Source organism: Podarcis muralis, chromosome 3 (assembly GCF_964188315.1).
Source record: "Podarcis muralis chromosome 3, rPodMur119.hap1.1, whole genome shotgun sequence".
Lineage (NCBI taxonomy): Eukaryota > Metazoa > Chordata > Lepidosauria > Squamata > Lacertidae > Podarcis > Podarcis muralis.
The window spans coordinates 120313804-120330151 of NC_135657.1; the positions used below are offsets into that span (position 1 = coordinate 120313804).

Below are 16348 nucleotides of genomic sequence, written 5' to 3' on the forward strand. Positions count from 1 at the left end.
AGCCAATCTTCCTTAGAAAAACTGATTCCCAAACCACCAGGTTCACTTGAAATCAGATAAGTTCAGTATTAGAAGCTACAATGATTTCTCTCCATTAAATGCCGCTGAAGTGGTTGTTAAAAATACATCCAAGTATTAATTTAATCCATCAATACTTGTCAAGGTTGCATGCAGATGGCAGCGGATCCGACCATTATAGCACTAAACAGGAACTGAGGGGGAAACTACCTTGAGGGAGAACAGTGACACAGTTGTCTCAGTACTCTAGCTGGTAATGTGGAATATGCTACCCTGTCACCCCTGCTGACCTGGGTCCAAGTTTGGTCCGGTGAACCTAACTTTGCCAAACTGTCCATCTGAAAAACTACCAGTCTTGAAATGACATTAGCTATAGTGAGTGCAAGATCTCCATTTGGGCACAAGTAGGACGCGGGTGGTGCTGTGGGTTAAACCACAGAGCCTAGAACTTGCTGATCAGAAGGTCAGCCGTTCGAATCCCTGTGACAGGGTGAGCTCCCGTTGCTCAGTCCCTGCTCCTGCCGACCTAGCAGTTCGAAAGCATGTCAAAGTGCAAGTAGATCGATAGGTACCGCTCCGGCGGGAAGGTAAATGGCATTTCCGTGCGCTGCTCTGGTTTGCCAGAAGCGGCTTAGTCATGCTGGCCACATGACCCGGAAGCTGTACGCCGGCTCCCTCGGCCAATAAAGCGAGATGAGCGCCGCAACCCCAGAGTCGGTCATGAGTGGATCTAATGGTCAGGCGTCCCTTTACCTTTACACACCAGGTGGAAGATGAGGGTACGTCCAAAAATGGTAGCACTGGGCAGAGTTGCCCCTTCTGCATCTGTAGCACAACTTCTTCCATGTCCTAATGAAAGCCCACGTGCGCTTCCCTGCTACACCCTCTTGGCTGCAGCTGGCACAGGCAGGGAAACAGCAGAGTAATGAGGCAAGGAACTGGACCAAGAAGGGAGGGGGACAACTTGGGATAGGGCTGACATTGTCAACAGCAACCCCACATTTCTTATAATGTGCAGCTCTTACAGGTTTAGGAACAAAAGACTACCTCTCCCTCCCTCCCTCCCTCCCTAAGAGATCTTCCCCTGTTTTTATATTTGGGACTGGGAAAGAAGAGCTAGATTACACTTCCATTATATCATAGAAAATAAGTTTAACCTATCCTGAAGTGGATTGTTGCAATAGGTAATAAGCATTATCCAAACAATTAGCAACTTTGGCTGAGAACCTATTAGTCATTTTGATGCCATCTAGAGATTTAAAGCCCCCCCCCCAAACAATATGTGCTTTACACAGTTTAGCCATAGTACAAATATAAACAACACAATGACTTAATTTTGGCCTTTAGGTATGAAATCATCCATTATTTCATTTATTTTGAATTAGTACGTTTCTCAAAAACTGATAAATACAACTTATAGCACAATCCAAGTGAAAATATAACCCTGAATGCTACAACCTCCTGACAAATGAAAATATTTATTTTTGTAAGGTTTCTGAACCTGCTGGGTTGATTCTGCCCCATGACAGGTGCAACCTAGGTCTTCATTACTGCAGTTATATTGTTAAAACTCTACGGTAGGAGCAGAATGAATACTCCAAGGGTTTTGCCCAGATGGTTTTTGTGACCTCCTTCATCCATTCATGTAAACACACCATATTTTCCGGTTTGCTGAGTTGTATATACACTCTACGACTTTGTACTAAGCCTGAATGTTTAGTTAGCCAGAAGATTGTTTCCATCCTGTGATTCATTAGATCCCTATGGGATCTCTACTTCCTTTATTTTATACAATCACAAATTATATTAGTTTGTCCTATTTTGATAACCCCTTTAATTAATGTCCTGCACAGGAAGCTTTATTACTTCTTCAAACAATCTCATAAAACAAGGACTTTTCCTGGTCCTGGGTTGGCAAGAACTGACAGCTGCAAATAACTTTCTTACAACAGTTGAGCAGGATTTCTCATGTTTTGCTTAATGCTAGTTAATTTCTGGTGATGAATTTAACACATTGAGCTCCTTTTCTAAAAAGATCTAGATGAAAAATAAAAGCCTAATAGATATTTAACAAGAACAGAAAAGCCACTCATATTTTAAAGTATTAAAAGATATCCTCTAAAGCTGAATCAGACAAAAATGGTATTTTTTTCCTAACTGTAAATGTCCCATTCTGGGAAGAGTAAGTTGGATTTCCCTCTGACCACCAGTAGGAGGCAGCGCAGCCTCTAGACTTCACTCCTCTGTTGGGGAGCCACCCCTTCAATCAAAATGTTTATTCGGCTTTACGCCCATCATGAAACACAACACAACAAATCAAATCAAATCAAATAAAACAGCGGACTCGTACAAGCCACAAGTAGTATAACACAGTTCACAACTCACAAGGACAAATATTAGCCATTCATAAGAAAAGTTTAAGATTAAGATTAAAAAATTTTTAGGCACTACACTAAAATCAATATCTGATGTCATTATAGAAAATTCTTATAACTATCAATAATCAGCTAACATTCCATTCCGTCTCTTGTACGAGAGGACGGCTGTTAGGAATTTAGCAACCTGTAGGGTAATATAAGGATCCACATCTTGAAGAACCCAGGCAAGCTGTAGGTCTACTGGTTTGTCAGCCATAGGCTGGATTATGGAGTTTAGTATACTAGCACGGGCTGAACTGTACAAAGGGCAGATAAACATAACATGATGTAGAGATTCAGATGTTTTCATTTCACACGCACACATTGAAGGGACTTGGCCCTTAGTGAATCTATGTCTCAGCACGTTTGTTGGAAAGACATTGAACCTAGCTCTAATGAAGGCATATCGGTGAGACGCGGCCGTAAGCGATGTTAAGTAGGACGGAGCGCAGTAGATAGGGGTTATGCCGAAATTTAACGGTGAGCAGGCTCCACCACCAGCTACGAAGTTTTGGTATAGCTCCGCATCATCCAGCCTTTGATTTATACACATTTTTGCCACATTTAGATCCAGTTTGAGCAATTCAGTGGGCGAGATCTCATAGGACAGCAATTTGGCACCCCTTAACTCCCAGACTGAATTGCAAAGAGCAGGAAATGTCTCCAAACAAAAAACCCAGTATAGCAGGTGCCAACATGGCTAACCCTGGGAACTTTCCAGAGAAAATATCTGGAAAATCGACATTTCATGTTGGTTGCTGCACATTTGGTTATTAACCAGAACTAGAAGGATTACCCAGAATGTGACTTTAGAGGTATGGTGGGAAAAGCTATTATTTATAGCAGTATCATAAAAATTAACACATCATTAAAAGTAACAAAGAGGTAAAGCTACTCTTGAGAATTTTGAGGCTTCTTGGAGGCCATTTCTTATTATTTGCAAGAGGTTTTGAGACACATGTGGAACTATTAAGTGTTGCTTAAAGTAAGCGGTAGTGATGTATGGAAGTGAGAGCTGGACCATAAAGAAGGCTGATCGCCGAAGAATTGATGCTTTTGAATTCTGGTGCTGGAGGAGACTCTTGAGAGTCCCATGGACTGCAAGAAGATCAAACCTCTCCGTTCTGAAGGAAATCAGCCCTGAGTGCTCACTGGAAGGACAGATCCTGAAGCTGAGGCTCCAAGACTTTGGCCGCATCTTGAGAAGAGAAGACTCCCTGGAAAAGACCCTGATGTTGGGAAAGATGGAGGGCACAAGGAGAAGGGGACGACAGAGGACGAGATGGTGGGACAATGTTCTCGCAGCTACAAACATGAGTCTGACCAAACTGCGGGAGGCAGTGGAAGACAGGAGTGCCTGGCGTGCTCTGGTCCATGGGGTCACGAAGAGTCGGACACGACTAAACGACTAAACAACAACAAAAAGTAAGATGAACTTATTAGATACTCCTAAAGCAGGAACTGAAAAGAAATGCTTATTAGTCTGATGTCTTTGATGAACTATCTTCCGCTGACCTGCATTTTCAGAAGGGTACATGTGTATTCTCACTTCCCGAAGGCCAGTGTTGTTAATGTTAATTTCTCAGAGAACATATGTGACTACGCATGTGAGAGTTGAATGGGGTTTGCGTGCAGGAGGCACAGAGAGAGAGCCAGTCTGAGTTTTGCATCTTTTGAATGTAGCAACTGGAGTTTTCCCCACTTTGACCTGTCTGTAACAGCATGGGCATAGCCAAGGGGGCAGCTGCCCCCCACCAAACAATAAAAATCAATGAAAACACTTAACTAATTGAGGTTCTGCCCACCTCCAACAAAAGCTTGCGCCCCCTAAGCAAAGTCCTGGCTAATTCTCATTATGTCTTCCTCGGTTTGACTCCTGCTGGTATTTGAATGAAATAGATAGACAACTGGCAGTGTTACATGCGCTTATAACACTTCTGCATTTGTGAGAAATCCATCTTTTAGTGTGGTGGAACCTACACTTTGGAACTCCCTGCCTCAGGCAGGTGCGCTCCTGCGCTCTTTTCAGAGTCTGTTTAGCAAAGCCTACTCAGATATTTAGAATGCTAATGTGTTTTTAGTTTATTGCTGTTTCTAAATTGTTTTAATGTATTAATAATTGCTGTTATTAATAATATTGTTTCATTCTTTTTGTAAACAGCTTCAAGGTTTTCTACAATCAAGAGGTATATACATTTTATGAAACTAGTAAAATCAAATTTATTTTTTAAAAAAACAAACCAAAAGAACAATCTTCTTACCAAATTAATCAGCTGAGTGTGGACAATGTCTTCCACCAATACTGCCGACTCGTGGAGAGGCCTGCGAGCATCTCCTAAGGAAAACCTGAAAGGCAATTATTTTGAAAGTTACTTAAGTGTTACCAAAAAGTTTTTTAAAAGGTATTAAATCACCATGCTCTAAAAGAGTAGCAAAGAGGAGGTAAGGCACGCAATACAAGTGGACTGTAAGATTATATCACATTACAAATTAAATATCACAACTAACAGGAGAGCTTAATGTGACCTTATTGCACAAATGAACTCCCAAGAACAAGTCGGGCCATTTTTTCATAGTCATAGACTGGGTTTGGGTATTTATCTCCCACTCTACTCTTCAACAGGTTCTCAGGGCAGGGTTACCTAATCAAAATACACAACCAAAAAAGCAGAAAAAATGACTTGGAGTCTAGGTAGAAGGTGCATCAAATTAAAACGGTTTGGCCTGAGAAGATAAAAAGGCTGCAAACCACTTAGAAAAGCTCTGCTGCGAGTACAAAATGGTGGCAGAAAACTGTTTGCTTTCTGCCATCATGGTCAGTAACAAACTCATCTGTGCTTGTTCAGACTTTCAGAGAGCTTCCAGCTGTCTGCCAACTTGCTTCATTGCCCTTAACTCAGATCTATACCAAGGAGCGCAGCAGATTCTACTCTGTGGGAAAGGGCACTGAGGAGCTTCTATGTCAACCACCCGAGTAATCTCTCCACTCCAGGGCCATGGCAACCACAAGCTCCCTGGGGCTCATGGGGATTTTCACTGGACGTCATCAGCCACTAGGGGAAACTATTCTAACAGGCACCCTAATCCTTCAGAGAGGAAGGGCTGCCATTTGTCAACAGGAAATGGATCATGACAAACCATGAAATCACCCAGCCACCTTCCATTCTGCTGAGAAAACCAAGAGTGTGTCCTATTACATGCATTCTGCTAATGGGACAACTTTAGGGTTGTAGTGGTGGCCATCAAGACCTGAGTTACCCCAGAAAAGGTAAATGTGGCACAGATGTTGAGGACTTCCAGGAGAACAACTTGTTTTACAGGTCCTCAGCATAAAATCTGAGATAACTTAGATCTGTCCAGGGCAGGAGACTGCTGGGAAGTAAGGCGGGTGGTTCACCAGCAGAATCTCAAAGTGTCCCAACACAAGATAGGGACGCTCAAAACTGGCACCAACTCAGAGAGGAGCCTGGGGAAAGAATCCCTATAGATCTGGACTATGGAACCTTTTTATGTTAATTACTGCAATCCCTTGGGAGAAATCTTTCAGGAGCCACATAAACAAAATAAGTATTAATGAAGAAACATTAAATAAAAAATAAAAACCACTTTCCACATACTGAGCTATCTTTCATAACTGAATTAAATGAAAAATAACAACTAATGTCCTTACGTAAGGCAGAATTGCTGACAAAGTAAAGACTGATTCTGCATGCCTCATCATTTCCTGTAGGGCAGGGGTAGTCAATGTGGTACCCTACAGATATTGCAAGACTTCAATTCCCTTCATTCCTGACCAATGGCCATGCTTGCTGGAGCTGACGGGAGTTGGAGTCCCGTCAGATATATAGGAAGGAGGAGGGACTGGACTGGAGCAGAACACCAAAGCTGTAACATTTTTGTCAAGGAGAAAATTGTGGAATGAGGTTCTGTGGGGAGTGGCCACCACCACCGGGGGAGGGCATAGTGGACAAGAGGTGTCTTGATTAGCAAGCCAATAGCAGCACATGGAGTTGGAAGCTGTGGGAATGGGGGAGGGAAGTGGCTATAGATGGGGGACAGGATGTGGATGGGGGTTGCACAGGAACTGGAAAGTGGGGGGTTCATTAAATTTAATCAGAGGTCCTTCCACTGGCGTCTTCCACATCAATGCTGTGTTCCCCCCTACAGTGAAAATCTTCAAGTGTAGTCCTAGCCACCCACAAGGCGGCCCAGGCACACAACTCCATCAAGGTCCCAACATATAAATATGCGTTCAGAAAAAGAAGACACAGTTTAATAAACTAACTGACTCGTCTAACACTCCACAGCTGAAACTGTTCTTTTCCTATTTTGAAAAGATGAATGGCCTAATCGCCCAATCTGCTTCTAATGGTCTGACCAGTAGTACTAATCAGTAGCACAGTGTTTCCCAACCACTGTGCCGCGAGATGTTGCCTGGTGTGCCGTGGGGAAAATTCGAAAGATTTTCTTTTTTTTTGTAAAAGTCAAATTAGGTCCTAATCTATCCCTCGAGCGCCTCTTGTCCATTATTGTGACGCATGAAGCGTGTTCCCACCCACTCCCCGCCCTCCCTTGCTTCTCTCTCTCTCTCTCTGGCGTTCTCCGCCGCTTCCTGCTGGGCATGCGCAGCTCGCCTCGCGCTTCCATTCCGGCCCCTCCTTCCCCCGACTACCCCGCCGCTCCGTTCCTTTCTCTTTCTCGCGTGTCAGAGAGCGGCGGCGCGAGCGCGGCGGTTCCCTCAGGGCTGACGGAGGGCTCGAGGAGGAGGAGGCAGGACGTGGAGGCGGAGAAAGCGGTGGCGGCCACCCCCCACCTCCAGCTCGAGGCCCGCGTAGAAAGCTGAGGGGGAGAGATAGATAGAGGTGGGCGGCGGCGGTGGCGACCACGACCACCCGCCACAGTAGTTGTAGCGGTGGCGACGGCGAGCAGGGACTCCCGCTGTCTCTCCGTCGTCTCTCTCTCTCTCTCTCCCGGGCCCGTCCGTTGAGTCTCCCGCGCGCCTCGGCTACAAGATGAGCATCGAGATCCCGCCGGGTCTGACTGAGCTGCTGCAGGGCTACACGGTGGAGGTGCTGCGGCACCGGCCGCCGGACCTGCTGGCCTTCGCCGCCGAGTACTTCGCCAAGCCGCGCTCTCCTTCCTGCCTCACTTTGCTGCCTCCTCCCCCCCACCCCCAAAGCTTGGAGGTTCCCCAGCGCCGACCCGCAGGTTTGACCCCCTTCTCACACCTGTTCGCGCTCCTTGCACGGAATGGGGCGGATGGGGAGGAACGGGGCTCGCCACTGCCTCCGCTCGCCCTCCCCCCCTCCGCCGGCGGTCCCGCGATTCTTGGCTTTTTGGCGGTTGGCACAGAAGGAAGGCAAGGGGGAGGGGAAAAAATTGAATCTTACACTTTCGTGCGTCCCTCCCGGCGTGACGCTGCGCGCTGACGTCACGGGGCTGTAATGGTGGTGTGCCTCGAGATTTTTTTCATGAAACAAGTGTGCCTTTGCCCAAAAAAAGGTTGGGAAACACTGCAGTAGCAGATCCTCCAAGTGTCCCTATTTTCCAGGGACAGTCCCAGATTTACAGAAGCCATCCCGGTTTCTGATTTGACCCTGGAATGTTCTGCTTTTTCTTAGGGCGTCCCTATTTTCATGGGAGAAGGGTTGGAGGGAATGCAGTAGTAGTACTGGACAGAACAAAGTCACAACATTGCTTTAAAATGTTGGCAATATAAAATGGAGTAAGATCTGTCCTAAGAAGATTGAACTGACAGCAAGACATTCTCAGAAGCTCCCTCAAGGGAAAGTGTGTTAACACAGATAAACCCTGACTGGAGAATACCAGTTATTCCAGCTGAGCCTCACTGCCAGCAACAAACATCAGAGAAAAGAGCATTTCAGGACAGAGTCCCCATTAGGGAACTCAGTTTTAGGAGTTAAAATGGAATAAACAACCTCACTCCATTGTGATTGTTGTTAGCTACTTCCACACTCTCATCAAGGTAGTTTGTGGAGTTCTTGCTTTTCTGTTCTGTATACAAATGGATCTAAAAGCATTTCAGTTTTCTTATTTTTAATCATAATGTTTGTGTTACTGTCTTTTGGTTTTAAAAATGCTTCCAGATGGAATTATTGTAAATGGAAAGAAAGTACTTCCTATGCCTCTATAATATAAAATATGTTACCTTTTAATACCTTCTTTTGATCTGTCACATAAAAGTACCAATCCAAATGAAATACAGCAAATATGACAAAATAAAATGTTTTACCAAGTGTGTCAACAGAAAGTTATTGACACATTTGGTAAATATATGAATATGAACAATGCTTTTTTTTAAAAAAAATGCTTAGGGGTACTCTCATTTTCCTACTCATATTGAAATACTGCCCCCTCAATGAGGCCAAACTTAGATTCACAAAATGTTTAGGGGTATGAGTACCCCTGCGCCCCCCCCCCCAGAAAAAAGCACTCTGTGTGTGTGTGTGGAGAGAGAGAGAGAGAATATATTGCTGTGAAACAAAAAAGAAAAAAGCGAAAGACAAAAAGCGAAAACAGAATTTTATATTAGGAATTGGCAACTGGAACCCATTCTCCCAATGAAGCCCTTGATCTCAAGAGATCACATTATTATTAGGTACCTCAGCCATTAATAATAATAATAATAATAATAATAATAATAATAATAATAATAATAATAATAATAATAGCAGCATTATAGTATTCAGGATGGCACAAGACTATAATGCTATAAATAACACTTTTCTGATTATGCTTTCTGTGGTTCTGCCCAGGGACTTTATACATCGTCTCTCTCAGCTCTGTTTGTTTTTTTAAAAAATCTTCAGTACATGACGAAGCTGATTATTATTGCTCTTTCCTTGAAATTACTCCTTCTTAAGATTTCTGATATGCTCCCTCCTCATTCCTCTTGGTCACCTTCTCATCTCTTGAATATGAATTTGGATAAAACTGAACTTCACCTTCTCTCTTTCTCTCCCTGCCCCTGCACAATAAAGCTTGCTTCTACTAGGTAATCCCTTTTTCTCTATTCCTCCAGCCCATAGTACTAGCATTGTATTTAATTTAGTGAAATCTGTTTTTTATCATTAATTATCTAGGAAATTTGTACCAGTCTCTCTTTCAAAGCTACTCACAATAATTTGTTCACTCAGACTGACCACTCCTACTAGTCTTCTCTGTCTCTTCTATCAATTCTTCTTCCTCTGTCTTGAATTATTCAACTTGGATAATTAGTTTCTTTTGCTGTGATAATTTCACACCTCTTCTTTGTTTACTTTCTTCAGTCATATTTTATTTAAACTTTTTCTACGAACCTTCACATGTCTTTACTATCTTCTCCTCATATGAGATAAACTCAGTGCCACAGTGCAGCTCAAGGATGTATTTAGGCAATTCCCCCCTAAAATTTAATTTCTATCTCAGTTCTCAGAAAGTCTGTGTTGTCTCCATCTCTTCCACCACCACCACTCTTTGGGTAAATAAACCTACTATTAGGTAGTTTAAGTAGTTTTCCTGTAACCAAAGGTAACAACTTTATGATGAAATAACAGGCTTGCTTGCAGGGGAGGGGTAGGAATTCAGGTTTATGACACACAACTATAAGCTCAACTGGATAAAAGTTGTTATAAGAAGTCTTCTCTGCATTTAACACACTTGTTTTAACATGTCAATTTTTCAACACTGAAACATAAAGCACAATTAACATGGAAAAACTATTTCTCTTCAAGTCACTATATGAACTAGTAATGTATCATTGAATCTAACTTGATTAATTACCTTGCACATTCGGAGATGTAGCCAATGCTAGTCCGATTCAGAGTAGACTCACTGAAATTAATGGCCTTGGCTAACTTAGATCCATCATTTTCACTGGGTCTACTCTGAGAAGGCCCTAACCCCCCGGTTTTCTACCTCTTCATTGCACCCAGTATAAGTTCTTTGCTTGCATGCTGCAATCTTTGGTGGTATATAAAGGAATGAATGAATGAATGAATGATGATGATCATCATCATCATCATATCATCATCATCATATCTGATGTAGTTACTCTTCAGCCACACTTGCTCCTATAAAACAGAAGTAGTAATCTCGCATTGTCTACCATAGGATGCTTGAAACAGACTAGTGATGTATGGTGAAAATATGCACAGAATTGTCAAAAGGCACATCTCAGTTTTGTGCTTTGTGGTTAGTTTCTGCAATTGCCTTGTTCACATGCAAGTCAAAACTTGACTTCGCAGGAGCATGCGAAAGTGCTGGCTCCCAAGGAGCTTATCTCAGCTGCTCAACCCCTCCTAGGCTTTTTCGTTCAGTGTGGCTAACCATAGGAAAAACCTTGGCTATAGTTCATGGTTAAGCAGGCAAGATGTTAACCACGATCCCAGGTTCAGACAACGTGCTAAGCCAAACCTTGGTTTAGCTGCCTGGCTGCAATGAACTGAAAAGACTGTAACTGAAAGTATCATTAAAACAAGTACTAATTAGTTCAGAGAAACGATAAAACACTAGAAAGCTATTCAGTTGTTGTTAGGTTGAGAAATCTACTCCATGTATTCCCAGCAGTTCTAGCCTACTGGAATCTGGAGCAGTTCTGCTGCAGGTTCTCCTTCTGAGTCGAGCTCCATCAGCAGAAGCTTCTAGCAGGCCTCCATTCTGGGTACTTGTTTCATTCTGATACGGACAAAACCAAGCCATTCTCTGCTTAGACCACTTCTCTACATTTGTCTGCAGACAACTTTATACTAGCCGCCCCATCACACTGAATGGTCTTCTGTACATAAACAGTAACATACTTGCTTTGTTTGATTTATACCAACCAAAAACAGGAGCAAGCAGTACCTCAGTCACCCCTAAAAATTGTTGCATTTCAATTTAAGCACTTTCAGTGTAAATTAACTGTATAAATCCACTGACTGACAAAAAACATATAACATAATTCAATCCAGTTGTGGGATCTAATATGTTCCATTTGGCACCGACAGCTTCAGTCTCGATCAAGAAAGAAACGAGACAATAGACTTTCTAGAGTATGCAAGCTGGATTGTGATCAATCGTTTCTGTAAAATAAGGAATACGTTTGACTCAGTCTCAACAATACCATTCAGTGATAAAGGAATTTAGCAAGCCCAGAAAAAACGAATGTTCAAATGTTTCTCTCAAGGGAATAGGATGAAAAAGAGATAAAGAAAAGAGGAAGTCAAAACGTAATCCCAGTGTATACATGGTAAGTGTTAACTAAATGTGGAAATCCTAAACTATTTTTTCAATATAAATTAAAACTGCAAGAGTACTTTAACAGAAACATAAATGCTACAAAATGCAAGTCTTTAGCTATTTAGGCACCACTTTCAAAAGACACAGAGGAGCTTGAGTTAAATGTTGTTTTCGAAGACCACATCCTTAATTGGATACTAAAGAACAAACCCCAGTTTCCAGCCATGTAAATGTTCAGTAGAAAACACAGGAAGATATGAACACTTCTGGAAGTAAATGATGTAAAATGTCTTTCATTTAGGCGCTATCATTCGGAAGATAAAATGTTCAGGAAGCTTTCTACACATACTGAAGGCCACACACTAAGGCACTCACATAATTAAGTTTTGTTGTTTTGCTTAACTCTCTCTCATATACACAAAACTAGCTGGAGGTCTCGTTTTGAGGGCCGGGCGCCTCCTCTTCTCTCCAGGCTGCCTTGCCACTGCCAAGTGAGCTCCTAAAGCCACAACTGCTTCAGTTTGCTTGGCCCTTTGCCCTCGGATGGCTCAGTGGATCTTTATTATTCTTGCAAGTGTGGTCAGCTGCGCCAAGTGTCACGCCATGTGGTGTCCGCTCAGCTGATTTATCTCACAAGGCTGTTAGGATGTGTGCAGATTGCACACAAGCCTGCTGTTCTTACAGGCAACCCAGTCACTCCTTTTTGTGACTTCTGACGTTCAGACCAGAGAATCTGAGAATACCACCAAGGGGCATTCAAGCAATTTGTTACAGTAAGTTGGAATTAGCATATTCATTAAAAAAGATGTTAAACAGTCAATGGACACAGATTTTCAAAGCATACCAACAGCAGGTTTCACTACTTAAAACTAGCCTAACCACTCAAGCTACTCATTCTAAAAGCATGAATGAAAACACACAGAACTCTGAGAATGTAGTGAAGCTGGTCAAGAAAAGGGGGAGATTTTGTCTGAAGAAGTGGAGGTGATATCAGAACAGAAATGGAAGTTGCTGATTAGAGCCTACTAGTCAAAGCAGGAGAGGTTGTCAGTGGAAGGAGGTGGACTCTGTTGGGATTTGAAAAAGGTTTTGGCCAAGAAGAAGTCTTAAAGAGGAGGGGCTAAGAGTAAAGGAAGGAGAGGAAGCAAAACACAGGAGGGAGCAGTTGGTCAGCTGGTGGGCTTTCCATAGCTGTCAATGTTTCCCTTTTTTAAGGGAAATTCCCTTATTCCAATTAGGATTCCTCGCAAGAAAAGGGAAAAGTTGACAGCTATGGGGCTTTCGTGTGTGTGTGTGTGTGTGTGTGTGTGTGTGTGTGTGTGTGTGTGCATTATAGCACCTGTCTTTATTTCTGTGTGGAGATTTCTTGACATGATGGAGGTGAGGGCAACGGAAAGTGCTAGAGGGTTGGGAAGAACACAAGGTTATATAAAAGTTCCTGTGCTGGAAAATGATGTCTCTTTGGGATCCAAAAGTATTTGTAGATGCTAAAGCAATAAAGCAGCTGTTTTTATGCCCCAGGATGGGGACTTAATGATTGAAATGAGAACTAAGATTAACAATCCCATTTTCTGTTGGTCAGGGTGGATACACCTGGATTAAGAGGTTACGGCCTTGGTTAAAGGTCTTGCCTCTTTCTGGGTTAACATAAGGAAGATTAACAGTAACTAGGACAATATACCGTATGTTGCTTACCTCTAACATGGGGACCTTATTTTTTATTTTAACAAGCAATTCTGAGAACAAGCAGAGGAAGCACCTTAATTTCCACAGGCGTGCTGACATAGGCAACATTTCAGAGTACATATTCCGCCTGGCATTTGGTTATGGCTCAGGCTACTCCTTTGCCTTTATGTGACAAGAATTTCAGCCTCCATAACTTTACCTGCAAAAGTTATCTGGAATAAGCTGAACTGATAACATTATGTTGCCACAAAGAGCTCTGTAAAGTTTTGCCTATATAGCATACTGTTGGATTGTTGTTTTTATTTTGATTATGTATTTTGTGGTTTTATATTTTGCTTTTATTCTGTGAACTGCCTTGACACCTCCGGGTATAGGGTGGTATATAAATAATAATAATAATAATAATAATAATAATAATAATAATAATAATGCTTGCTTTTGCACAATAGGAAATATTGGATTCGATAGTTTGATGTCTATGGCCAATTTGAAGCTGTATTGCAGAGACCTATGCTGAATTTATGCCAAGACTTTTCACCAAGCACTTTGCTGGTGCAGATTGACTGAATCGTCTTGGAGTCTTTAGCAGGGATAGACAGCCCATCCTCATGAGTTTATAAAATAGGTTGACTTCTAAAGAGAACAAAAATTACTAAAATTTATTTCCCATCTTCAATAGCAGCAGCCAGCCACAAGAACTCTTTGAATCCCTGGGAATAGTAATCTTAGATTTTATAAGTAGGATAATCCACACCAGCATCCTGCAGTATACTAATGGGTGGAGTATGTCCTACTCTTTGACATAATTTGTCAAAGAAGCCACAGCTGCTCTACTGATGTGCTTTGCAGAAGCAAAGGGCTGGCAAGGTGTCATTGCCTCACCAATGCCTTTGGCAGCTGCAGAAAGAGGGCAGAAGGCACTCATACGCTTCTCCTCAAAGACCTCTGGTTGCTCTTGGCTGAACTAAAAACAGTCCTGCAGCCTCCCCATCGGCTGTGGGCTGATCATGGCTGATCAATAGAAATGGGTCATTAGAAGTGTAATATTTAAGTTCAGGTATTTAAGGAGTTAAATAATCTCTGCAACAAAGTTCTCCACTGTAATAAAACTAAGTGATTCTCAGAGGTTTGTATGGGCTAAAAATATCTTAATATAGTTTTAACTACTGTAATTAAAACCATTTCCTAGTGAAAATAACTGAAATATTACATGATAAAATTGTCAAGAGAAACAGCTTATTTTTACATTAATACTCTACAATACTTTCTTCAGCTTTCAAACAGAATACTTAAGTGTGTGTGTGTGTGTGTGTGTGTGTGCGCACACACACACACGCCTGGAAGATGTCGCCTGGAAGTATTTTGTGGCAAACATTATAAAGATAACAGAACAGAGAAGGTCTAGTTCAAGCCATTATAAATACCTCATTCTTCCTAAAATCACAAAAACATATTTAAAGTTAAGAATTCAAACATGCTTCTTCATTTAACTGCAATTTGGCAGAAATTTTGGAACAAGAAAAGAAGATTTTGAAAAAAATGCTTTAAAGTCACTTGAGTTTTGATCAATTTGCTACAAAAACAAAGACAAAGTTTGGAAGATGATGACTGCATCTATCAATTACACTTTGCTTACTGAGCGAGTCCCTCAAAGCTCAAGAGTCATTTGCCTTGAAGCATCGTTTGAGGAGGGGCAGGGGGAATAAATCACTATGAAACAAGCAAAGTTGCTGTAAATCTAGTAATAACCTATCATTGTTACCTTAAGAGAATAGGGAGAAATTATATAGAAAACATTATCTTTTAAAATCCAGATGCACAGTAAACCCCTGTCCCTGCCCTGTATAATCACCTTTTGACACAGCATCATATGGAGAAACTAATTGCCTATCAACCCTCCCTTCTTGGAAATCTGCTGCATGGGAATTGCTGGGGACCAAGGCTGGCTTCTGGCTGTAGGGGTCAGGAAGGCATTTTTCACTGAGATGTCTCATTGTCCGTCAAAGCCTCAGTTTTTCATCTTCTCGTCATGTTCTGATGCAACTTGGGCAGAGATGGAGTAAGAAGGATGGCCAAGAAGATGCCTTGTGCCTGTCTTACAGTTGAGAAGCAGTAACAGCCACATAGCACAGGGAGGGCAATTGCCAGTGTGCCCTGATCTCTGCCTCAATCCTAGTCTCCTCTACCAAGCAGACAACAGTCGAATGTCCTTCTTTCTCATTGCCAAATTAAACTAGATGTGTGTGTGTGTGAGAGAGAGAGAGTGGACTGTGCATGTTAGAATAAAACAGGAACCCAGTTACACACTGGGAGCAAGCCCTCATTTTTTCTTCCCTACAAGCACATAGGCATTTTTTTTTTTATTAACATCAGAAAATGACCTTGGACCAGTGTTTGAAATTCGCTACCTGCCAGGCACATTTTGCACATGGCTATCAGCCACTTGCAACCAAGTGAAGATGCCTGGGCGCCAGGATCCCACCTGATGTCTTGACCATCTGGAGATGCATTTCTGGGGATCCTTGGATCCTGACTGTTTTCACACACTAGCAACACATCCTGTAGAATTCTAGTTGTTATATTTATCTGCACAATGACTTTCAACCCATTTGACCCAAAATGGCAACCAGGCAATCCATTTGGTGCCTAGCTTGTATATCTGAGTTTCTAACACTGCCTTGGACACACAGCACCAACTAGACTCCTTAGAATAACCACTATAAGAAAATGCCAGGCATAGGGAATTTTTTCCAGTGTTTATACTGTGTACCTTAAGGAAGCTTACCACAAGCCAGTTCCCAGGAACTGAGGGGGCCAGATCTGCATATTATGCAAGCTATTTGCTAATTATGCAAAAGAAGTGGTGTGTTACGCAATCCCAACCCTCTGCTTTCCCACTCAAAATCATTCCTTTGAAAGTTGTTCTATAGGAAGAAAACCTATAGAAGTATTCTGAAATACTTTTACATGTAACCCTCGAAGGTTGAATAAAAATGTAGTCAATTATA

At 42.2% G+C, this 16348-nt stretch overlaps 1 protein-coding gene across 7 annotated transcripts in view; it reads right to left on the reverse strand.

Moving 5' to 3' along the window:
- The window catches only part of SUPT3H (SPT3 homolog, SAGA and STAGA complex component), a 282179-nt gene that overhangs the window by 149241 nt on the left and 116590 nt on the right, over nt 1-16348 (reverse strand). For all 7 annotated transcript variants that reach the window (XR_013392431.1, XR_013392432.1, XM_077926605.1 and 4 more), the window contains one exon: nt 4697-4781. Coding sequence is in view for 2 of the 7 variants with exons in the window: in XM_028721868.2 (XP_028577701.1) it covers nt 4697-4781 (85 nt within the window). In the remaining 5 variants the exon portion in view is untranslated. Of the gene's footprint in view, nt 1-4696; nt 4782-16348 lie in introns of those variants that run through there.